Here is a 27257-nt window from a genome sequence, read left to right as displayed (position 1 = left end):
AAACTTGTGAAGTAAACTTTTATATCTTCCAAATTTTTGTGCTATTTTTACACAAACGTGTAATATTGTCCAGAGTACTTAAAATTCTATTCAGAATTTTAAATCATTATCCGCTTTCTATGCAACAAGTAGAAGCAAAATAGTTTTCTTTTTCAACAATGTCTGGTTGGTTCCCGAAATTGTTTTATGCTCGAATCTTCATAGATGAAAAAGTTAAAGTACATTAATGTTCAAAGATAGTCCATCCAATCTTTCTGAAGAAATTCGGAGAAATGAGTAAAGTCAAAAGTATCCAGAAACTTTTAATAGAGTGTATTATCTTATTGCAATGCATCATTATGAGGACCTCGTGTTATTTTTGTATAGATACTTTATTTTAAATGTTAAAGAAATTTTATATTTAAGCCTAAAAATCTAATTTATCCGATGTTAACACATGTATAATATTAAGTGGAGTTAAAATATCTTTTAATAAAATCTAATAAAATTTATTCATGTTTTATATTAATATGCACAGAATATTTAATACATTTCATACACAAAAAGTACTAATGAATTTTGATTTTTTTTATAGCATACAAAGGAAAACCATGCAACTATTATGAAAAATTCCGAGTACAATTTCAGATATTGGGAAACTTGTGTCCAACGTTCTTTATGTCCTTAAATATTATTTAAGATTTTAAATCTACAGTTCCTAAAGTACTTCCACATACACAAATAAGAAATTAACGCTTTTCAGGATGAAATATTAATCTTCCTTGTTGATTATTTTCCTATTTTAGCCCAAGTATTTTGTATGATCAAACCAATCATTAGGAGATTTTATGAGCTAGTGTTGGACGTGTAAATAATCCTCTTAATTTACAGAAAGAAATACCATTTCCTTTTTATATTTATGTTTATATTTTAGAAACGCATAATTTTTGTCTACGTAACTCATTTGTCTCTACTTGAAAGCATTCCATCTTTTGAAAATTGATACAAATTATTTTGTGAAAACCAAAATTAAAAGTTTATCATATGGGAACTTTATTAAGATGGGAAAAAAGTCAAGAGTTTAATAAATTTACTCTTAAATGAATCATTTACAGTTTTTGTTTCTGAATTTGAATAGTTCCATTTTAAACCGATTTAAAAATTGCTATTTAAATGCATTTATTAACCAGTTTCAATCCATCAAAAGATCATTTGATGGATTGAGATGCAACTACGAAATATGATTTAAGTTTCATGTATATTTTCATAACAGTGAAATTAAAAAGTTTTCTGCTTCTACTAATCAGATTCAATGTCTGTTTAATATCCTTATTTGAATGGCCATTGTTTACGAAATCTGACCATCTAAACTTATGAAGTTTACCAATATCAACTTTAATTACGATACATTGCGATAAAATCAGTGAATTTTAAAGTCATTAAATGAGACTAAAATTGTTCAACAAACATTTAATAAATAATTACAAACTTTAAAAAAAATGGCGATAACTTTCATTGTAATATAAACATTCTGAATTGAATTCCTTTTCAGAAGTGTTCATCAGATCCTAGAAAAGAAAATGAAATAAATATCCTTCTCTCTACTAAAACATTTTCAGAAAAAATGAATAAGTTTCTAGCCTTTAACATAAAATAGAGCAGATTGAGCGATACATTTACAAAGCATATAATTGTTTTTATCTTGAGCAAGTTTAACATGATTCAATAAATATTTCAATATATTTTTAAGTTAATTAAACAGTATAATCTTCAAATACGTTCAAAAGAAAATTGTAACAAAATTCACACTAACAACTAATTTATTCTAAAAAATCGTCTCATATTAGTCAAACTAAAGTTCTTGAAATATTGCATGCATTTAGCAGAAATAGTTTTAGATCATTAAAAGCAAAGGAAATTAGTTCTTAGTGATTCAAGCTATTCGTAAACGTAACAGGTGGTTATACAAAATATGAGGCATTTTTGTCATTTTTCTTTAGATTGATGCATTTAGATGATAGTAAAATGTAGAATATATCTAATTCTATATTAACCTATTGATGCTCACTTTGAAATCGATGTTGGACAGCAAGCGCTTTTTGCTTCCTTTCTTGTTAATTTTTTTGGGAGGGTGGGGAGTGGGGGAAGGGTTCCATTAAGATTTCATATTTGCAAGATAATATTTTCTAACTAATCGTCCTAGCAAAAGGTTAAAGTCTATAGCCGTTATTTGTTTTTAATAATTAGATTTCCAATACTGCTCTTTCATGATCTCGAAACAAGTTCTCTTTCTTTTCGATGGTTATAATACGCGATACGATATATTTGTTACATATTTCACGAATTTTGATAATTACCTTCACTCTGCATTTCCTGGAGCGTTTTCGTCCTTTTTAAGGTCCTTAGAAGAGATTCCAATTGGAATGAATCGGACAGATCTATGTAGAGAGCTCGAGTCATGGTTCCACCGCTACCAGTGCCCAATTGCAAGATCTCTCGACCAACTGGCTCGATATCATCGTAGGATATCACAGGTATATTTAAAGAAACACCGTAAGAACTGAGAGCTTTATGTAAAAATTTAAGTGGATTTAAAACTTCGGGTCCCATTCTTAGTTTAAGAGGCACTCCTTCTGGCGTAAACGCCAATATGATACTATCTTTTGGGCGTTGAATATCCTGGATGTCAAAATGCAAATTGTTATCTTGTTCAGGAATGAAGCTTATTTTCTCATCAATCAGTACCGTTTCCAAATCGTTACTCAAAGGCTTGAGGGATTTTCGTTTTTTAAAATCTTGTTTCGATGTATCTTGTTTTTGTGGGAACTTGGGAATAGTTGCATCTTTTGTTTTCTTTGGAACCTTACTTTTGACAATATCGGCACTGGTCGTGCTCTCAGTAGCACTATCTGAAAGTTGTTTCAACTTTTCTACAACTCTAGATGGAAATACTTTGGGATCTATAACCCATTTAGCGTCTTTCATGACACGTTTGGTTAGTTCGTCGAAAGCAGACTCTGAATATAGAAGATCTCCGAGAATTCTACCCTCTGGACCAGATTCATCTGCTACAGAAGATTCAGAACTTTCAAATTTGCTACCAGATCTGGAAGAAAATTCCTTCGAGTTCAAATTCAATTCATTTTCTAAATTGGGGTCATTATCTATTTTCTTTTCTTGAATATCGGTTTCAATTTGGGCAGGATCGATTTTACCATTTGTTATCCTTATATCTTTCAAAGCTTTTTTAATTTGATTTTCTATGTTTTTTAATAACTCCGATGGTTGTATTGGATCCAACTTCGAATCCAGATTAATTTCAGTATTTCCGAGTTTAAAGCTGCTTGTAAAACGAGGCGATATTTGTTCAGGTTCAATTGTTGTAGATTCTCTTATAGCGTTAACTTTATCAGATGCTTTCGAATCTCGATTAGAATTTACGGCTAGCTTCACGGGTAAGAAAGGAAGAGAAACATCCACTGAAGATTCCTGTCCTTGGTTTTGAACGTCAACTGATCCCAAGTCAGAAGACATACGTATATCTAGTATTCCCAACGATTCACCTAACCTTCTTTGAACATCTCTGTAGTTTTCTCTGATTCTATTGAAATAACTTGCTCCAGAACGAGGTCTTCCATACATTTGTTCTTTCACTCTGTCTTCGGTATTAACTTTTGGTGCGGTTTGTTTGGCAAATGTTTCATCGATATCTAAAAATAAATTGCCAAGTCCAGACAGAAAACTTGAAACTGGATCTGAAGGTCTTGGGCGTCTGATAGGAGGATTTGGAATGGGTTCTTCAAAGACTTGAGCACATGCAAAATGCATATGCAGAATAAAAATGACGCAGATTATTATTTTGATCATCTGTGAAGAAAAAAATATGTGTAAATTACCACAAATTAAATAGTATAAGACAAACTTTTCCTTCTAATTAAGAACAATACGAAAACTTAGCCTACCAACAAAAAAAATGAAACTCTTTATTGGATTTTTGCTTTGGAAATTTGGGAAAAATATTTTTCATGCGATAGTTATTTAGCGATACCATCTATATTATATAAATAAAATCACAATCATATGCAGATTGCATAATACTTTTAAAATTGTTTCATTTTATTATTTTGTTTAAGCGAGTCAGTTAGTTTAAGCTAGTTTTTGACATTAATTCATTTTTTTTTAAAAATATTAATGTCATGCAATGTTCTAATCGGATGCTTTTAGGTAATTCAGTACACACTAAAGCGCACCAAGAAAGAATAATAAAAAATAAAATTAAGAAGCGTTTTCATTATAATTCTATTTAAAGACTGTACATTATTGAAAATCATATTACTGGATGTATTTTACGCAATCCGAATCAATTCATTACTCAATAGGAATTTCTGTTTATAACGAGTCTAGCTTTTCTGCCTCTTGCATGATATTTAATAATAAAAAAATTGTAAATAAGAATCTTATTTCTTGGGCATTGTTGGAAGGAAATAATGAGAATCAACTTAGATTTTAAGATTAAATATGCTACAAAAGCAAAGTAAAGTTTAAATCAAGAGAAGAAAAGCATTAGTTTACAAAAAATTATATTACGAAATTTAACTTACCTTGCAAAAGCAATGTAAAGAGTTCTATCCATCAACTTGCGCTTTTATATGAGACAAATGGCTTGACGTCATCGTCACTACTTCACAAAATAAAAGACTTTTATTTGTTTACTAAAAACAACAAACAATTCAATAACTATTCAAACATGAATAATTAATAAATAAATCATTTTTGTCATCTGAAAAGTCGGAAAAGCGTTGAAATAATGGCGTCTTATTCATAAATTCAGTCTACGTATTTCGGTTCGTTGTACTTTTTTAGTAAATATAATTTTTATCAGCACATGCTTATGTTCTACCTTTACAAAAATGTTTTGGATAAGAGTTGATTAAAGAATAAGTGCAATTAAAGCTTTTATCAACAGCAAATTAATATGATACTAATCTAAATTGGCTAAAATTGCAAGATTTCCTAAGTAAAGAAAAGCCGTAATTATTTCCTATGGAATTTCTTGGTTTGTACAAAATATTTTAGTATTTTTTTTATGTTTGGAAATATTTGAACCAATCATTTTATAAAAAGGACATCCTTATTTTTGCAAATTTTACTGCAGATACAAAAGAACTGACATTTTCCACAATATTTCAAAAAAAAAAAAAAAAAAAAAATCGGTTATTTTTTATCATACAACAATATTTCACAGAACAAGGCCCCCTAATTACTTATGGTCTCACAGGATGCCCAGAAAAAATATTTTTCTTGTACCTCAAAGGGATACCAAAGAAATCTGCAATTTCATCCTTAAATAAATATGATATTTATTTGAAAATTTAAATATGTTAATCTGCAATACAGTTCTTGATTTCTTATGAAGACTTTAAATTTTTTCAAAATTCCTTATTGTATTTTGCACGCAATTAAAAGAAAATAAAAATAAGTTAGTCAGATACTAATGGCGATGTTATATTATTAATATAAATACTTCATGGTACTTTTCCGTTAGCCGGGCGCAAATGTCGCCAATTGTGAACCAAACGCGAATTTGGCGTAAGAAATTTGGCGGAATTCTACATTATTTGGCGATTTTTCGCTTGCGCCCAGCTAACGGAAAAGTACCTAATTCATTTTAAGATAGATAATTTATTTGCGTAGGTTCAGTTGGTATATTATCATAATAAGTTCTAATCCCTTTAATAAATGTGATATTAGTTATTTATAACCCAAATTTGCTTTGGGATTAAAAGGAAATATTTAAAAAAAATTTCAATTCCAGGATAATATTTATAAAAAATATAAAACTCATTTTGTTTAAAAAGATTAACGGGACCTTCACACAAATGATAAACTATATGTGATTAAATATTCAATAGGAATTCGCCCAATTTTCCTAAAAAAAACTTGATATAATTAAAATATAATTATGTTTAGACTACCCACATTATATCCACAAATACAAACCGTCTGATACCTTTATCTAAATTGGATGCCTTACATCTGTCAAATATATTCTTATTAGGTATCCAAATATTGAAGTGAAGGCATGTAGAACTTTTCGAATCCAATTCGATGAACTATTATAAAATGTTTCTCACGTATAAAATATTTTAGGTTTTTTAAGTGAATAATTTATAAAAAAAGAATAAAACTGACTTTTTAATATTTAATTTGTTTTATAACCTAAAAAATTGTATTTGTTTCAATTCAAAAAGTTTAACACAGTATGTGTCAAGAGGATCCAGAGCTGATAAACAATAGCCAAATCAAATCTAATGATAAATTTGAGCTTATAAGTAACAATTAACTCCAGCAATGAGATAGATGCAAATATTCCGTTTCGATAAAATGTCTAGTTATGAAAAAAATTTTAAAAATAGTATCAAATAAAAGTATTTTTTATTGTTATCAGATGGGCACATTTCCCCCAGATTTATAAAGTGAATACTTCGTATATACATAAAAAAAAGTTATTCCGACGTTCAAAGGAAAAAATTAATCAATTATCATTGCAGAAATAATATTGTATATTTTATTAACAATTCGTTTCGAACCTAGAGAAACGGAGTTGCAGAATTTTAGCTTTGTCATGATCTTAGTGAATGAAACCCAAAGTATCCTAAGGAAAATCATGACAGCTAAATTTGTTTGAGGGACTATTGTCCTTTTTTTATTTCAGATATTCATTCGTTGATATTCATGGGTTTAATTTTTTTCTTTCCTTCTTATCATCAATATAACGCTGTACACTCAGTACCCAGTTACAAAACTTCGAAAGAAAGAAGTTCAATCAAAGAAAAAACTTTAATTAAACTTATAATTCATGCAATTTATACTCCCATCCCACCAATAACATGTTTTATCTTTTTGGCTAATGGAGAAATTTTATCTCATTAGATTATATGACACCATAACGCATCAAATTATACCATTTACTATGACCATGGCTAAATTTAACGCGTGAAAGACTCTAATATATCGATCGAAGGACAAATCCGAAGCCATACAATATTTCACCTTTGATGTATTTGAGGTCAGTCTTAAGGTTTCTTTCATTTGTGCTTATGCTTACGTCTGAGTGTTACTAATGAGATTATACTTTCAATGATGTGAGCAGAAGATCACAGAAAGAGGCGCCAGAGGTTTTGTTACGCAGTTCCATGGTTCACAGATTAAAAAAGCAGCTGGAAAGATGAGCCTTAATTAAAAAAGTGAACTGAATGATATTTTCCATGAACTGCCTAATATGTGATTCGAAATTGTGATCGCTGGAATTCAATATTGAAGACGTTGATTGTGAACTTTCTTTGGAAAATATTAGATTTCTTACCTTCTTCATCTTGATAAATCCGTTGGAAATTCGTCATCATGATTATGGAAAAGTCAGTGCTTATTGCAAACTTGTTTCCAAAATTTTCTCGGATGAAGATTTTGCTTAGTCTTGAAGAGGGATAATTTTAGCTTGTAGGACATTATCTATTTTGCTAATCAATTTCTGTTTGGACTTTTTTTTTCCTAAAACCATATTGTATGCTCAAGTTCCTTATAGTAATGCTCATACTAAGATGTATGGAAGCATTCGTTAATGAGCATACTAAAATAGATTAATTCCATCAGCTATTTTGAAATAATTTTTTTACAAAAATAATGAATTTAAGAGGAGTAAATGTGTTTTTAGTAAAGATAGTTAAAATAAATTCTTGCAAGATGTCAAATTTTTAAATATGCATTATTTTATCTGAAAATTTTTATATTGATACTTTATAATTGCTCATACTTCATACTCTGAAGTTATGTGAAAAAAGTTGAGAATTTTTCATAATTGCTCATACTTTATACTCTGAAGTTATGTGAAAAAGGTTAGAATTTTTCATAATTGTTTTTCTTTGACGTGACATAAGAAGAAAAAAAAATCATAATGGTGAAAATACCAGATATTAAGGTGAATCTTCCTAAGATAGAAAGGGTGAATGTGAGTAGAGTTGTGCTGATTTCTGGAATATTGACATTTTTATATTTAATTGAATTTTGTCTGGGAATCCGAACTGTGTATCACACGTTTAGTCTTTGGAACTCTTCACCGTATGCTTCTCCACATTCGCAAGTTGTGAGCTGGACTTTGTGCGTGGCATGTCTTCTTGTGTGCGTCAGTTCTTCATTTATCGCCAACTTAATATCAGCGATGTGGGAGCAGAAACAGCTTAAAGAAAAAGGGCAAGAAAAAAGCGCCATTCGATTTGCTTTTCATATCATTGTGGGCGGAATGATATGGAGATATATTTGCTTGTGGTTTAGTGACAGGAAAGAACTACAAAAGAAGGAAGCCATGTTACTGACCATGGCTAAATTTCTCTTCACTCAATTTTATACTATTCCTATGATTATTGTTAGTGCAAGCTTATTAGAAGATTTTCAAGAAATCATATATGATTTATGTGCAGTTGCTTGCATTAGTGTTACTTTATTGTTAACTTGCATTATGTTTTCATGGTGTAAAGCTGAAGTTGATGATTTAAAAAAGTGGAATTTCGAAACTGTCGACCTAGTTCCGTTAATTTTCTGTCAAAGTTCGGATGAACCACAAAACTCTAAATGTGATGTAAACAAAGAATCTGGGAATTCTGTCGACGAATTTTCATATCAGACTGACGATGCTTTAGAGATAGCATTTCTTAGAATTATTGTTTTGCTTCAGACTTTTAGTTTTACTTTTGGTCGTCTTTTAGCTTTGGGAATATTGGTGAGACTTGCAGGTATTTATGCAGTAAGTATTATGTTCTTACAGCTTCTTATTTCAGTTGTTTATTTAAAGTTTCAAGTACCATTTTTAGTGTCTGATTCATTGCCTAAATGGAGACAACTTTGCAGACTTGCTTTTATGAGTTATATTTTGATTTTTGAATGGCATTTAAATCGAGATCCCAAAACAGGCTATGATTTTACATCAAATATCAAGCACAGTATGCTATATTATTTGATAGCAACTTTAGAATCCATTTTCTACTTTGTTACATGGGCTATAACAGAGAGTTATATGTCCGGTGATTATCTGGATTATTTAGGTAGTCCTAAACAAAAGTTTGTTCGAAATTTAATAATCGTTGGTAGCATGTCCTTTATATTTTCTCTAACAGTTTACATTCTGTTAATGTTTTGGCAATCCAGAAGATTATCTAAACTTTTACATTCCCTTCAACGTCGTTACATGAGCTCAAAATTAAAGATGGCCAACACTGGAAGTAGGAACTGGATGAAACGTGAAACTGAATGTAAATCTGACCGTCCCCAAATAGATATAAGTAATCCCATAGCAATAAATGCTACAACAGATGTTAGTTCTACAAATGATGAAGGTAAGGAATTAGAGAAGCATTGTAGCTATAGAGATCTTCGAGAACCTATAGACGATGAAATCGAGCTATACGTGCGTAATGGGGCAAATACCAGTGAATTTAAAACTAGCTCAGAAAGAATGGATAATGATTTTGAGAAATCACATGTGACAAAAATGAAGTCTTGTTCTATAAAAAAGGTTGAAAATTCGAAAGTGGAAAAGAAATCGGACGTCGAAAATTTTGAAGTTAAAACTACTGAATTTGAAGAATATGATAGTGAAAATAAATTCAGTCCGCCAGAAAGTAAAACCAGCTCACCAGCCGTAATTAGTGTAAGTAAAAGCCAAAATCGGGGTAATTCTGATGATACAAATGAGGAGAAATCAGCGAATCCCAACCTTAAGTCAGATAAAAATTGCAATACTGTTGATGTACCAACCGATGTCCCATCTTCTACAGTCAAATTGAAGATGACCGCAATATCAGGAAGTGTGAACGAAGGCTGGAATAAATTTTCATTATTGTCGCGTAAATTCACTGGCGCCATGCAGGAACAAATCCAAAAGCGTAAGGAGCAATTCCAGAACTTTCGTTCTTCATCTGGAAATGAGAATAATAAACAGCAATCGAATGAAAAATCACCTAACATTAGTTCCATAGAAGTAACGACAGCCACCGATAGTAATTGTGAACAAACTGTGCAAGAAAATTCGAAAGATCTCGATTCGTCTGAAGGTTATTTCATGGGTGATTCTAGATGCCATGATAAAAAAATGTACCAATCTTGCCAAGGTATTTACAATGATTGTGCCGGTACTGAAACTGAGGAAGAAGAAAGTGAACCATCTAAGAAAGCTCCGGTTGTGAACTTGTATGAAGAAGATAGTGAACCAGAACCAGTTCACTGCGAAGGCGACGATCCCTGCCCATGCTTTGTTTGCAGAACTACTGGCGATGGTCAAATTCTTCGTCGACGTAGGTCTTCTTCAGTTCCTTTACCAGAAAGAAAGACTCGATGCAATTTGTCTTCAAAAATATTCCCTGTTGAACCCTTTATCACCCGATTTGCTTCTACATCAAATATTGTTCAAATGGATCCGTCAACTGAAGTAAGAGGTTCTAAGACAAAAGATAATGACATTTCCCATGTTCCTAAATTGTACATCAAAGGAAGTTTTCAAAATTTAAGTCTTATGTCTTTAGAAAATAGAATTGAACACTATGTTTAAATTGTTGAATATTATTTGCTAAAAATTGCTTTATATGACTTATAAAATTATTCTAGTTTAGAAAAAAAATCAAGAACAATTAATGGAAATAATATATAGATCTATTTATGTACAAATCAAATTCATTAAACTAATTTTAACATGTAAGTTTTAATTAAATTTAAATTTTACACTTTTTTTTAATTCTATACTAAAACTTATTATATTACCCAACTTATTTAATAGAGTATTTGGAATATTTTAATATTTTATAATTTTAATATTTTATTATGTAAGCCTTAATTAAATTTTATTTTTTTGATGCAGTGTTAAATCTTCTTAAATTACTTAACTTATTTAATAGAATATTTGGAATATTGTAAAACATTGTATGATATGATTTCATATAATATATGAAAAAAATTTGTTATAAATCTGTATAATTTTAAGAGAATAAAAGCACATAAGAAAAAAAAGATATTATTAAAATTTTTTGTTACAGTTTTTTTACATTTCATAAATATGTTTTCTTTAAAAATAGTTATGTATTTGCTAAATTTCATGTGTTATTATTTGTCTAATAAATTTTGTTTCTTCAATAATTGTTTTATATTTTCAGAAATAAATTAGATTCGGTTACACTAGTTTTGTTTTTATCATTTAAAATATAATCTGGACAAAGTTTTGTATTTGAAAACCAAATTCGATGGACATATTTTGAATTATATTAATTTTTTTCTACATATCGTGACAAAAATTTAAATATTGCATTATTCTAAAATGAATTAATAAAATCTAAGTAATAGATTGCAGACAATTTTTTTATACATAATACTTGTTTAAATTTAAAAAGTTTTTATAAATTTATAATATCGGAGTTGGTCTCCGATTATCTAAATAAGTCCACTTCTGCTTTGGCATTTGGATAAGAATCAATCTTCAAATATTCTTTTAAAGAATTTGTTTTACATCCAGATAAGTAATATAATTTTGAAGCTGAACGGAATTTCATAAGGGATACTGTAACCAGTAGATGAAAACCTTTTTAAAATTGCTAGACTAGCAAATCGGTGCATTTAATTATTTTAGTCGAATTTCTGTAAATCTGTAATGCTATATATAAATAAATAATGTTAAAACATTTATTAGAGAATTTGAAATATCAAAATATTTTACTTTTCATTTTTAATGCAGTTTCTTAGAAAAGCGCGAGGTTTTATCCTATAAAATATCAATGTATTGAATAATTAATGTATTAAGCATTCACTAGACCTGAATAAGTTTATTTTTCAATTTGAGGGGGAAAAATTTCTATGAAAGGCCATCAAATATCATTAAGAGCATTTTTACTTTTTTTAAATAAAGATTTTACTTCTTATTTTATGTTTATTATACAGACTGACATTGCCAAAATTGTTTTTATTATCATCCTAAATCTTATTAGAAATGCCATAAAAATGATAGAGTTAAATCTTTCGTCTTTATATTCTCACGAGGAAAAAAAAAAAAAAAAAAAGGAATTTATTTTTTTCCTTCAGTAAACATCAAATGTAGGTATAAATCTTCCTGATCCATTATGATGATTTTAATTTCCATTATTTTAATAAAATATCTGTTTAGTTAATAATGCAAGTTCCGAAAATAAATAAATTTTCATAAAAAATATGTTTGATTCTAAAATTAACTATTCTTTGAGTTAAAAATGTTATAATTTAAAAAAGTTTTATTTAGTTTTTCTGGTGCAGATATGTGTGTTCTTTTTATTAAAAACATCATAAATCTCCGTAGGACAATAAATTTAATAAATATTTATTTGTTTATGAAAATATATTTGCTGAGATAAATTTATGGATATTTATGAAAACATGTTTATAAATCTGTTTATGGTGATATTTTTACTAAGCCAATTTGAGCATATAATAAGATTTAATTTATATGCATAAGTCATTAAGTTTATGTTTGATGATTAATCTTGTAAACATCGAACGAAATTACTTTCGCAGACATTCTCTCTCTTTTTTTCTTTTATTGGCCTACTATAAAGGAAACTGGTTTTTTACATCTTTTCAATATAATGGATAATATACCCCTTATCCGCTATGGATTAGTCGGGTTTGTTTTGCATGGATAATGGATAAAAAAAATTCTTTTTGCAGGATAAAAAAAATAAACAAAATGAAGTCATCAAAAATTATACTGACAAAGCAAAAAAAGTTTAAATAGCCTTAATTTTGATACTGAAATAAGTTGTTATATTTAATAAAATTTCATATTATTCAGAGGTAGTGTGGAAAAGAAATTGGGTAATAATCTTTTATTATATTAATTGTTATATACTAATTATATTCCTGCACTAAACATTTTTTTTATTTTTTAATTCATATAAAAGTATTACAACTTTTTATGGCCATAATTATTTTCTCTCCTTTAAAGAAAACTATTTTTTAGGAATTACAATTTTTTTTATTACGGTTATAGAATAATATTAATTTAATGTCTTCGAAGAAGAAGAGAAAATGTGATACGGTTATAGTTATCAAACTATCTATAGTTAACAGCGCATGTTTTCCTTTCTTATATTTCGACATGAAAGGAATTTAATTTTTGTTGAATATAAATCTTCATGAGTGCATATTAAAGTATTGAAAAATATCCATGTATAATATTCATGTCATGCTAAGAATTTCATTTTTTTTTATCGCTATCATTTCCTGGAAATGCACCAAAGAAAAGTCTTATTTAGTTTCCTTGTCATACAAAGTAGTCTAATTATGCTAATGAAAGTGTATTGTATTGTATGAAATTTTATAATAGTTATTATCATAAAAAGGAGAAAATTTTATTATTGAATTTCTCTGCAAAAATGAGTTTCTCAAATGCAGGCTTATTATATGAAGTTCTTTGGATACCTTTCATCTTATTTCTTCTTTTTTCAGCTGATTTCCAAGAGAAACATTGTTATAAATTGTTTGCTTTCAGAAATTAAAGCAAATTCTAAGGAATTTTTATTTATTATTTTTTAATGAAAATTGACATTGGTATGCAAGTAAAATGAGTTAATGCACATAAAATATCGTAAGAGAAGCTACAAATAGTTATCTTATATCTTTACATGGAATAAATTTGATTTGAAAATATAAATTTAATTTACTAACTAAAATGGCTTTATGTCTGATATTTCTTTATATATTATAGCTTTTCATAAATAACTATAGTTTGCATTATTTTAATAACTGCATTGCATATTTATTAAGAAGAATTTCAATAAAAGCTTATGTTATATAAATTTGGTGTTATATATTTTGAATATAGCACCAGTTCAATGTATATGAAAATATCTATATATTGTATTTTTTGTCTTAAAATTATAAGGGTGAATTTTACCAAGGAAAAAGATAAAATCTTTTATTTTCAGTTCCTTTTATATATTCATCCAACAAATCTTATCCCCATTTAGTGAAATATTTTATTATTTTAATCTAAACCATAGTTTTCAAAATGTGTATCTTACAACTTTTGAGATTATATACAGGAACTTTGAGTCGAGATTCCAATAACAGTATATACAATTATAAAATGAGGCATTATTAAAAACATGACAGAAAGTCATTCTACTTTTATTATTTTACAGCCCTTCGATGCTCTAATATGTTACGGCCTTTGATGGTCGAGGAACGTTAATTCTGAGAAAAAAAAAATGTGGATTCTGCTCTCTGTCTTTGTTTTTAATTAGATCTTTTCAAAAACTGTTAGACTGATTTAAATTTAAAGTAAAAAATTATTTTCATCAGTCGGCTATTGAAATTTTCCCCAATCTTTTTCTATACTGAAAATTTTATAACAAAAAAAAATTCTAACAAAATACAGCTGGTTTGCGTCATGAAAAAAAAATCTTTCGATTTATAATGAAAGAGAAATGCTTAACTTTTTAACGAAATTCTCTTACTTTATCGCGTAGCGAAATATGATTAAATTTTAATAAAACTTGTAAAAATAAGTGATAAAAATGTAGGAATTTCTTTTAAAAATTGAAATTTTGCGAATGCGTTCTGCTTGAAATTTTAAAAAAAATTGTGTGAGAACGTTTAGATTTGGGTAAAAAAAATTCTAGTGAATATTTTAAATTCTCATTGAGAGCAGTTTATTAAAATTATAGTCACTATTCATTAAATTTTTTAAAACTAAAATCATTTATATTTGTAAGCATTCAAATTACAATTCTTTAATACCATAGTAAAATCCTTAAACAGATATTTGATTAATATTTTTGCAATATTTTATTTTCAAATTAATTTATTTTCGTTCATTCTGACAGCTTCGCTTACAATAGAAATTCTATGAAGATTTCAGAGGAATTCTTGTAGATAAGTGAAGATTTTCTTTGGGTTTATTTTCTAACTGGAAGAGGAATAAAGAAGTTTTTTTCTAAGTGAAATGTTTTTGAGAACAATCTTAAAATAAAATGGAAAATATTGTTGAATCTTTTTTGAAAATTGAAATGTATCCAACCTTAAATATGCGAAAGATTTGCTTAACACCGAAGTGGTCATCCAGAAACTTTCTCGCACATCTCTAACAAAAGTGTTATCGCCCCCTTTCTCTAAAGTATAAAATTGGGGACCTTAGCCAAGGATATGAAGGCGACAAGTACTCAGGTTTTTATTTTCAGCTTCCTGCTCATGAAATTTGTAAGTTTATATATAAATATATATATAAAAAAGAAAAGAGTTTTGGATGCCTTTTTTTTAATCGGTCGAAATCGAAATTAGACGCATAATTATATTTTTTGCACAATGTTCTCAGATCAACGTTATTGTGTTTTTCATTTATTGCGTTTACATGCGCGCGAAAGTATAAATCAATAGCGGTTTTTTTTGAGTCGTGATTGTTGAAAGTGACAAATAAGTAGTAATTCCATCACAAGTTTGTTGTTACAACTGCAATATTCTGAAAGTTGCCGTATTTGTGGTAAATGAATATAGTGCAGTTTGATTTTAAAATTATATTCTAATATTTAAGTCATGCATGTAATTTTTTTTCTGAAAAACCTTCACATTTCGTGAGAGAGCAATTAAAATCGAAAAGTACGGTTGTAAAATGTATACAAATGTCGCAATTTTGTAAAAAGCCATAAACAAAGGGAAGTGTAAATGTTTTCTAGCTATCTTTCTGCCTACTTACCATTAATGCTATTGAAACTGGAGTAGCATTTAACATGACAGCTGGTACTTATTTGCATCATTAATATTTTTAACTTATTAATGAATATAATATTTTATAACTAGCCGCCTTTGGAGACCAGCCGGTTCGCCAATCTTAATGCTCGTTAAAATTTTAATAATTAAATATTTTATGTAATTCCTACTTTAATAGCTTCTTCATCAAATATTTTAAAGCTCCAAATTTTGATAGTCATGTAATTCACTCATAATAATATAAAGGCCTTCAGTCATAACGTGATATGTATCTCTCTAATTTTCTGTTACCCCTCGTAGAATTTATGCTTTAAATTAAAGTGTAAATGATTAATCTGTAGTTAATATAATAATATTTTTTACTGAAACAAAGCATTTTTTTAATAATATGATTACTGATAATAGAGTCACTGAGCGTTTAAACTTTATGGGCACTAAAGAATATCTTTCTTAATTTATGTAATATCTCAAGAATTTGTCAACAAAATTTTCTCAGATTCATCATGAACGGATCGATTCATTAACAATGTTTCATTTTAAATGCATCAAACTTTAAGAAAATAAAATGAATCGATTAAAATAATCGGTCGAAAACAGGTTTAAAAAACTACTTAAAAAACGATGTACTTAAAACTATAAGCATATACAAAAATATATATAACTAACATAAATACAATTTAATTACAAAAGCATGCAACTAACCTAAAAATAATTTAAATAATTGAAAACAGGTTAAAAAAAATCTACTTAAAAAACGATGTACTGAAAACTATAAGCATATACAAAAAAATATATAACTAACATAAATACAATATACTTACAAAAGCATGCAACTAATCTAAAAATAATTTAAATCATCCGTTGATAACGGTTGTCATGGCAACAATCAGAAGGCGCATGCATGAATTTTCTTCGCCAGCTCCGGTAACGCAAATGCGTGAATTTTTCTACGCCAGTTGGGGTAACGCTATGCAGATTATACATTTTTAATTTCCTTTATTCTGTGTTATTTTAATTCAAAAGTACTTCAGAATGAATCTGAAACATGGATTAATTAACAATATTTAATTTTAAATGCATAAAACATTAAGAAAATTAACAGAATTGTTTCAATTAATCCGCCGAAAAATGTTAACCCTAGCCTCATTACTGTTGGGAGAAAAAAAAATGAAGTCTTACTCATTTGGCGGTGGGGAAAATGGATGATTTTTTTGGCGGAAATGTTGGCGGTGGGGAAAATGGAAGATTTTTTTGGCTGGAAAGTTAGTTTTTAATTAATAATTAAAATTCTAATTAAAATTTCAAAAAAAGGGACCACAGGTGCACATTCCCGACCTCTAAGGTATACATGTATCAAATGTGATAGCTGTATGTCAAATGACCTGGCCTGTAGAGCGCCAACACACACACACACACACACACACACACACACACACACACACACACACACACACACACACACACACACACACACACACACACACACACACACACATTGAGCTTTATTATAAGTATAGATAGATGAATATAATATACTATTATGAATATAATATTTTATGATGAATATAATATAATTTTATGAATATAATATATTAATGAATATAATATTTTATCTTATTTAATGAAATGACATTTAATTATAAATATATAATACAAAAATACAATAATAAATATAAATTAATACATAAACTTTTGAGATGATGCCGTTAAACTTTAATACATGTCCTTACGAGTTGTTCACAAATATGGAAATAAAAATAAATATATTAGAAAACAACTGGCCTCCCACGAATGCACAGAAAAGATGTCATCTATTCCAATGACGGAATATACCTCTTACGAAAGGAGATGATGCATGGGCAGGTTATTAATACTTTGCTGCTTACTTAAGTTTCCATGCCACTATTTGTGACGACTGGATAAATAGATATTCGCAGTATGTTATTTATAAATTGCTAGTCACCTTTGAGGGCTAGCTAGATTGCCGGTTATATTGGTTACAAGTAATTTCATTTAAGTTGTTTAGACAGAGTTCCTTCTCTCTGATCACGTCATATTGGCACATATTAAAGCCGTATGGTTTTAATTTTCTCATTTAAGTTCTATTTATGCATGATGAATTTTTTTTAAATGGTGGTCAGTCCAATTATATTACAGTGGCTTTCAACAACGGAAGAAAATCCCACAATTAAATATTTGATGAAACAATGAAAGAAGCTTGAATATCAGGGCAATAATATATTCTAGTGTTAAAAATTAGGAAAACAAAGTTTCTTTAAAAATTGTCAAAATTTAGTAAAAATTTGTAACATTCTTAAAATGGTATCATCAAGAAGGAAGTTTGAATCGGTGTAAAATTCAATTTTGTGTAATAATAGTTTTGGAGAAATCGTGGAAAAACAATTTTTTTGCTTAATTTTTCATCGATGGAAAGTTCGAAAAAAATCGCACCCAGGTCCACATTTCCACATACCAGATTATATATGCGGTACATTTGGTAGCTATAGGTTAAATGACATAGAATGTAGAGTGCCAAACACACACGCACGCAGCACACACACACACACACACACACACACACACACACACACACACACACACACACACACACACACACACACACACACACACACACACACACACACACACACACACACACTAGTATTATTTCAGATTTATTAGAAAGATCTTAAAGGATCAAATGCAGCTTTTAATAAATTTATTTCAATTAAATGTGACAATATAAAATTAATTATTTTTTTCTCCATTTCTTATTTATGAATTTACATAAACGCTGTTGAAAAATAAGAATTCATACTTTGTAAAATTAAGAAATCCTGAATTAGAAAAAAAAGTAATAAATAATTTTTTGAGTACTTAAAAATGAAACCTATGAGAAATGATATACCTTCTGAATTATGATGAATCTCAGATTAAAATTTGAAAACAACAACAACAAGCTATTGCTTAGTTAAAATCAATTCCATGCTTAAAAGAAACTTCTGAATTCCTTCTCCTTTGAATGTAGATTATAAGTAATCTATTAAATTTTAAGGAGTGTCTTATTTTTTTCATTTTAATTTCATTACTCCTTCTGAGTTTTAAATTACGTTATATTCACTCCCAATAGCTATAGAGACTTTTCCTATATTCGTTCTACCATTCTTCTTGTCTCCTAGGTAATAATTTTAAGTAATAAAATTAAGAGAGAGCTTTCCGGGTCTCCTGGTGTAAAGAAAGCCTCTCCTTTACTATTGTAATAAAGTTACTTTTAAAGTGGATTTCATTCTACTATTTAAGTGAAAAGGAGTTACTTTTATAAGTTATAAGAAACTTTTGAAACCTTTTAGTTTTTCAGAAGATTAATTTTTATTACTTAAAAAAAGGAATGAGAAAGTACCAGGTAAAATTCTTTTCAATCAAATGGATAAATTCTTTCTACTTTTCAAATAAAGTCTGCACTTTAATTTAAAAAGAGAACATTATAAATGCTGTAAAACCTTTATTACTCGGAGTTAAAGTTTGAATACAAAATTCATTGCGATATTTATTGTTTTGGAAGCTCAACTGTGTAAGAATATTTTTAGTAATTTATTCAATTTTGGCTTTCAATTTTTTACGAGTGCATATAATTTAAAGAAATGATTTTAATTGCCCCTTAAATGAAAAAAAAAGTTATTTTATATTCAAATTTCATTTTGTAACTACAAAATCATTAAAACGAGAATGGAAACTAAGCACGAAAATGCACTCATAATCTAAAGAAAATTAAAGCGTCTGGATGAAATTAATGGATAAAAAGATGAAAAACAAATAATGCAAGTAAAATGAGCCGCACTGTTTTATAGTATCCGACTTAATTGAAAACCTGAATTTGGATGATAATTCACATTTGTTTTTGCAGGTTCAAAAAATAAATACACTTTTGTTTCCAGTGATATTTTGATTTAGTCTCTATGCGAATTAGAAATAAAGTTATAGCAAACTATTGACATGCAAGTGATGCTTATTTATAACCATTTAAAAACTTTAAATGCATTTTGTGAAAATAGAGTTTTTTCATAACTCGATTGTATGAGTATTGTCATATCTCATAAAATAATCAAGATATTTTAATGAAATTTATAATTAGTGCTCGTTATGTTTTGCAGAATGTAATGAACTATGGATTTGATGTTAAATGCTCTAGAAATATATTTATGATTGTTTAATGCTAATAATGTTGAAAACAAAATTTCCTTATGAAACACAAAAATTTATTTTTGAATATAATTTTCAGGTAATAGTTTGTTACACCCTAAGATGTGTTATGCATGTAATTTTATACAGAAAAATGAAATACTGTACTAATTTTTTCTTTAAAGCACGTCTATTTTTTGTAAATAGATGTTAAAATTTATGTCAAAATATAATTTTTCTTCAAAAGCTACATATATATTTAAATAATTTAATTTTTACTCATCATTTTATCTTTATATTAATAAAAACACCAGAAAAATATTAAAATATTTGTTTTTTGAAAACTCCCCACCGAACCTAATTGGATACATTAATGTTTAAATGAATTTAACTTGAGGAATAAAAAAACTAAATTAAGCACCAAGTAAGACAAAAGTGCAATTGGATGACTTAGGCAGTTACGCTTTTGATGTAATTGTGATGTAAATACATTAGGTAGGTTTATATTCACAGAAAAAAAGAACAACTGTAAAGCTAGAAAAATAACGCAATTTGGTGTTTAAAATTACCTTGTTATAGAAACATGTATATATTATGCATAAGAAATTTAATTGAAATTAATACAATCAATATTTCGGCGAACCAGCTGATCGCCAAAGGCGATTAATGATACTGACTTCCATTTCATTCACAGTATTTTATGTAAAATGTTGATGACGGTTGAAATCCATAAGGTTTTTGCTCTAGATATTAAGTATTTGAAGTACTTGCATTAAAATTAATTATGTTTAAATAATATAATATTATTCTATTCTTATTGAATAATAATGTTATGAAGATTTTTTTTTTTATCTTACTGCAATTTTATACTGATCTTCAACAAATTCTTTCATCATTCAGCTACATGGAGTATTGTTATAAGCAAATTAACAATTTTTTTAATCAGAAACTAAATTTTATATTTTCGCAAGTGACTAATGAACAACAATTTAAAAAAATGAAATGGAAGTTTAAAGAATACTTTCCATTGGCGAGCAGTTTTTTCATCCAAGTTATTGACTTTTTTAGGCTGTTAAATATTAAAGTGGAATGCACATCTTTTTCTCGAGAAACTTCACTTTTTTATTTGATAAGTTAGAAAAAATGACTTTACTTGAATAGGTCAAAATAAAATTATAACTGGAGGAATTTTTTAAAAACTGTATATATTAAGAAACAAAAGAAGTGAAAAATCCTATTTCGGAATTAATGTCTAAAAAATAAAACAATTTTTAAATCTTAAGTTTCAACGTTAGTAAAAGCATGTATTTGAATGCTTTCATGGATGTAATGCAATTTCACAACATTAAAAATTAATTATTGCAAACTGTGTATCACAATAAAAGTTATTAAAAATAAAGAAACATTGTACAGAAATGAATGGATCAGTTGGTATTTCCTAACATTAAAAATTAACTATTGTAAACTGTGTATCGCATTAAAAATTATTTAAAATAAAGAAAACATTGTATAGAAAAAAAATTAATATAATTAAGAAGGTAATTTTTTTTAGTTTTAAGATTCTACAAAATTTTTTTTTCATGAGATAATGATTTTGAAAGACACGATCATTAATTTCCACAATAAGTCATAGCGATTACCCATTTGGCAAAGTTTAAGTCTATTTTCGCTCTAGTTTAAATTATTTAACACCTATTTCTTGAGTTCTTTTAATTTTCTTTTCCTTGAGTGAATAGAGGTTTTGGTGAAGCCTGTCCAAAGTATTTTTAATAATTTCATAGTTTCATTAATTAGCGAAGCATTGAATTAAGTACAGCTGTAAAGACTTTCAATGAATTAATCTGAAACATTCGCATAGTGAATTGTTTATTATTAACTGTTGCCATTTTATAATATATAATAAGAGTGGTTTCTGTGTCACGTACGTTAGCATTATTTATATATTAGATGATTCTAAAATCAAGTTCAAGTCAATATTCAACAAGAATCCCACCAATAAATGAGATATTCTTGAAAAATTCATGCATTATTCTAGTTCTAATACCTTCATAAAGAATGACAAATCTGCAGTTAACAATGTAACTGGAGATCTGTGAAACCGAACTATATGCGAAATCAAACGTCATTTACGAATTGTTCATTTTTTAATAATCTATACTTATAATAAAGCTCAATGTGTGTGTGTGTGTGTGTGTGTGTGTATTGGCGCTCTACAGGCCAGGTCATTTGACATAAAGCTACCAAATTTGGTACATGTATACCTTAGAGGTCGGGAATGTGCACCTGGGGTCCCTTTTTTTGAAATTTTAATTATTAATTAAAAAATAACTTTCCCGCCAAAAAAATCTTCCATTTTCCCCACCGCCAACTTTTCCGCCAAATGAGTAAGGCTTTAGTTTTTTTTTTCTCCCAACAGTAATAAGGCTAGGGTTAACATTTTACGGCGGATTATTTCAAACGATTCTGTTTATTTTCTTAATGTTTGATGCATTTAAAATTAAACATTGTTAATTAATCCATATTTCAAATTCATTCTGAAGTACTTTTGAATTAAAATAACACAGAATAAAGGAAATTAAAAATGTATAATCTGCATAGCGTTACCCCAACTGGCGTAGAAAAATTCACGCATTTGCGTTACCGTGAAAGGCGAAGAAAATTCACGCATGCGCACTGTGTTCTGATTGTTGGCATGGCAACCATTATCAACGGACGATTTAAATTACTTTTAGGTTAGTTGTATGCTTTTGTAATTAAATTGTAATTAATTAGTTATATATTTTTTGTATATGCTTATAGTTTTAAGTACATCGTTTTTTAAGTAGTTTTTTTAACCTGTTTTCAATGATTTAAATTATTTTTAGGTTAGTTGCATGCTTTTGTAATTAAATTGTATTTATGTTAGTTATATATATTTTTATATATGCTTATAGTTTTAAGTACATCGTTTTTTATGTAGTTTTTTTAAACCTGTTTTCGACCGATTATTTTAAACGATTCATTTTATTTTCTTAGTGTTTGATGCATTTAAAATGAAACGTTGTTAATGAATCGATCCGTTCATGATGAATCTGAGAAAATTTTGTTGACAAATTCTTGAGATATTACATAAATTAAGAAAGATATTCTTTAGTGCCCATAAAGTTTAAACGCTCAGTGACTCTATTATCAGTAATCATATTATTAAAAAAATGCTTTGTTTCAGTAAAAAATATTATTATATTAACTACAGATTAATCATTTACACTTTAATTTAAAGCATAAATTCTACGAGGGGTAACAGAAAATTAGAGAGATACATATCACGTTATGACTGAAGGCCTTTATAATATTATGAGTGAATTATATGACTATCAAAATTTGAAGTTTTAAAATATTTTGCTGAAGAATCTATTAAAGTTGGAATTGCATAAAATATTTAATTATTAAAATTTTAACGAACATTAAGATTGGCGAACCGGCTGGTCGCCAAAGGCGGCTAGTATATAATAGTTCTCGTTATAGCTTAGTTATTAATATTAACATTTTTTAGAGGAGATTTTTGATTTTACTAATTTTTGAATATTAAATTTCGTGAAACAATAAATGATCTTTCTTTTACTCAGATGCGTTTTCAAAAGATTTGCTTATTATGAATTTTTAATTGATTACGAAGCGCTTAAAGGCATTAAAAGCTATCCTCATAAAGATATTGATGTTATAAAATTCATAAACAAACGCAGCATTAATACTTTGTGATTTGTACTAACTAAAATAATTCTCAATGCAGTGCGCATTTTTCTAATAAAGCTAATAAAGCTTGATTTGCTAATAAAGCCTGAAAAGTAACACTTAATTACAAGATACTGAAAAAATATTTTCATACATTATTTGAAAATAAAGGAAAGATAAAGTAAAAAATACGTTAAAGTCGCGATATATCAAGTCTTTAATTTATATATTCATTTTCACTAATTATTTATGATTCTGATACTAAAGATATTTTCATTTGCGAACTTTTCTTTGTGATATTGGTTAAAAGTTTCTGTAAGATGAAAACTCAGTTCAAAACCATTAAAATTATTTATCAAGCGAAGATCAAAAGAGAAACTACTAAGATATTCAAACATTTCTAATGCATTTTTGAAGCAATGGAAATATGATACTTTAAGTATATAATCTGTCAGAATAAAATAAATAATATGAAAAGCAGTAAATCATTTGCTATTTTTAAACAAACAAACAAACAAAAAAATACGATTGAAACATCATCGTTTCTATCGTTTGGTACTTAAAGATGAACGACAGTGTTTTAATGATCACTTCAGAATTCTCAAATGAAATCGTTTAATCCATTAGCATTTTTTTATTTCAACATTTTGCATAAAACATGAAATGATGGCTTTTCAAATGGTGTTTAAAGAAAAAGGATAATATGAAAATATAAGCTATTAAACAAAATTTATTAGGCTTTGAAGGATTTTTCTAAACATACTTTTGAAGCTTTTAAGTTCAGTATTAGATTCTAGAATTTGACTCTTTTAATAAATTTTAATGGATTTTGAAAATTCAAATCCAATAATCTATTAATTCTTTAACAACGAAAAGAAATTAAACTTTTCTTGATACACTTCAAAAACATTTTAGTATAATTGATTCGCAAATTCGTTATAATAATAACTCGTCCAGAAGCAATTCAAAGGTTATTTTAGGATGGGCTCATAGTTTTGAATTATAATCAGATGAAAGGAATGATATTTATTTTTACTTTCTTGTAACGAAATATAAAAAGAGAAAGAATTGTAATTGTTAAAGAATACGAAATCGGGATATTTAACATATCTTTGCGTCAAATAATTTAGTCTTTGAATCAAGGTCAAGGAAATTTTATCAAAGAGTTTGGTATATGGTATTTACTCCAAAGTTTAGATTTCTCTCAAATTTGAATGAAATCCATTCAGAGGAAGTCTGACTGTCCGGCTGTTCGAATATAAGTCAGCACGATAACTCCGAAACGAAGAGAATGGAGGAAAATAAGGTGCACCGAATTAGCATGTAAAATATAAATTCGTATTACTTTTTTGTCAAATCCTTCAAAGCATCGACTGTTTGTTGGTCTGCGTTTTCAAAATTATGTAAATATGACAATATACAAGACAAAGATGCAATATCTTATTAAATATATGAAATTTAATATTTAATTTTGACTATATAAATTATCTGGAGTAACTTAGAATATTATCTACAAAGAGTAATAAATATATTGAGATACTTTGTTAGTTTCTTCCGTGTGTCCAAGTGATACTTCATTTCAAGCCATATATTGATAGACGCTTGAAAAGTTGTTACATTGTTAACGTATAAAATATGTTAACAGGTTACTTAAACTCTTCCAAATTACCATAACACTTTCAATAATTTCTTTGTCACATAAACCTGTATAGAAAAATCCCATGGGGACAAATCTGGTAAACAAAGGACATGAAGACATTCTTGCCAACCAACAAGACATTCTCGAACATTCCATTTTAAGACCGAATACTCATTTCTGTAATTTAGTTAGAAACTTACGAGAATTTTGGTTATTTATTGTTGCAACTAAGAAATCAAATTAAGAAAATAAGATATAAAATGCCAATCTTACAGCTTATTTCGAATGTTTTTAGGTATCATATTTAGAAATAGAAATTAATAGCTATGAATACAAACAAGATTGTAATTTGTCTTGTCATATATAGATGCATATACGTTAACTCTTATTATTATTAATTAAACGTGATATTAGTTGTGTATCAGTTGATTCAAATCCGTGAGTATCTTCTTACAGTTTCTGAAACAAGACGTTCTTTAATTGGAAAGTATAAATATTTAACACGTCTGTTTTAGGAATCTTATTCGTATTCTTTTCATCTGGTCTTCGGATTTGCTCAATTACAAAATGAATCATCGTTCAGATAGGAATTTTATTGTAAGCGAGAAAATTATTAAAAATAAATTAATAAAGCCTGTCAGTCAAAGGAAATATGTTCATAACAATCAATAGACAGTAAATCCTTCAGTATCTTTCCTTATAAGTATAATATTTTAGAAAGCTTTTCTCATAATTAAATTCTAATGAACTGTTGTATAAAAATGAATATTTGTTTGCTGAAATACAAGTGTATATCTACAATGGATACGAAAAATTGTCATTCTAATTCTGTGAATAAAAAATTGTTTTTTTTTATTTTTTAGCTTTTAATGAAGTAATTTATAAAGTGTTCAAGATATATTCAAACATCTGAAAGAATATTTAACATTGTATGAAAGATAAAGGTATGAAACAAAATAAGACATGACTTCAAAAAGGAGTTGAAGAATTCAATTAAACACCTTTCAATACATTATAATTTTATAACACTATAACTTTACACATTACATTATAACTATATTAGCTTTCTTAGACACCGACGAGAACAATATAAAAGTCAAGCAATCATGATAGACAAATACTTTTAGGAATAGAGAAAGCAATAAAGAATTATCGATGTAATTATCTGCATAAAAGGGAATTATTAATGGATTTTATTTTATTTAATATATAGGTGCAAAAATTAATCTTCATATTGCTGCGCTAAATGTGCTATGAAAATATTTTATTAACTTTATAAATTAAACACATGTTTTATAACTTTATTTTTATGACTAATTTAATATTCCTTAATTCTAAAAATATTTATTTTCCTAATGCAAGGTGTCTTATATAGCGACAAAACTTATATTAACCAGTTTTTACATTATAAAATATGATATCCATTAATATCTTTTTTTAATGACGAAAAGTCTCAGATCATTTTATTTTGGAATTGTTTTATTTTATTTTGCTGTTGGAATCTATTATGTCTTTTACTAAATCTGTTGAAAGTATTTCATTAAAAATGCATTATTAAATATAACAAAAATCTCTTTGCAAGCCTTTTTATGCAAAATTTAATTATATTTATTCAAAGTTTACATAAACTGATATAGATATCTGAAGTCTACATTTTGCCATGTACTACATATAGAATAATTTGTTTATAATTTTTGTGAAATGAATATTTTTTGACGGAGATTAAAATAAAACATTTTCGCGGAAGAAAAACATACTGATTTTTTTTCTAACATTTCCTCTAATAACTATAGTCCTTAATCCTATTTGCGAATGTTTACTTTCAATTTATTTTTATTTTTTAAACAAGTCTTAACTCAATATGCGAATTTTTAATTTAATTTGGATATACTGCTTTATATACTGTTTAGTCAGAACCCAATATTGAAAAACACGAAAATGTTTTAACGGAAGCAAATTTTAATTCCTCTTTTTG

The 27257-nt window shown here is 27.6% G+C and overlaps 1 protein-coding gene across 1 annotated transcript; it reads right to left on the bottom strand.

The window, feature by feature from the left end:
- Window positions 1-1434: 1434 nt before the first annotated feature.
- LOC129963482 (uncharacterized) lies at window positions 1435-4654 on the bottom strand. Its single transcript, XM_056077892.1, has 3 exons — window positions 4581-4654; window positions 2337-3846; window positions 1435-1547 (listed from the first exon to the last, which is right to left on the bottom strand). The coding sequence occupies exons 2-3, from the start codon at window positions 3844-3846 to the stop codon at window positions 1528-1530; spliced, it is 1530 nt and encodes a 509-aa protein (XP_055933867.1). The 5' UTR covers window positions 4581-4654; the 3' UTR covers window positions 1435-1527.
- Between the last annotated feature and the right edge of the window lie 22603 nt (window positions 4655-27257).

This window comes from Argiope bruennichi, chromosome 3 (genome assembly GCF_947563725.1).
Source record: "Argiope bruennichi chromosome 3, qqArgBrue1.1, whole genome shotgun sequence".
NCBI classification, from domain to species: Eukaryota; Metazoa; Arthropoda; class Arachnida; order Araneae; family Araneidae; genus Argiope; species Argiope bruennichi.
This window is presented reverse-complemented; position numbering and strand designations above follow the sequence as displayed.

Bases quoted from the DNA above. Each gene is read 5' to 3' on its own strand.
- LOC129963482 (XM_056077892.1), bottom strand. From the start codon at position 3,846: ATGATCAAAATAATAATCTGCGTCATTTTTATTCTGCATATGCATTTT. The intron at 1,548-2,336 runs GTAATTATCAAA...TTTCTTTTCTAG, and splicing joins CCAGGAAATGCAGAGTGAAG to GATCTGATGAACACTTCTGA.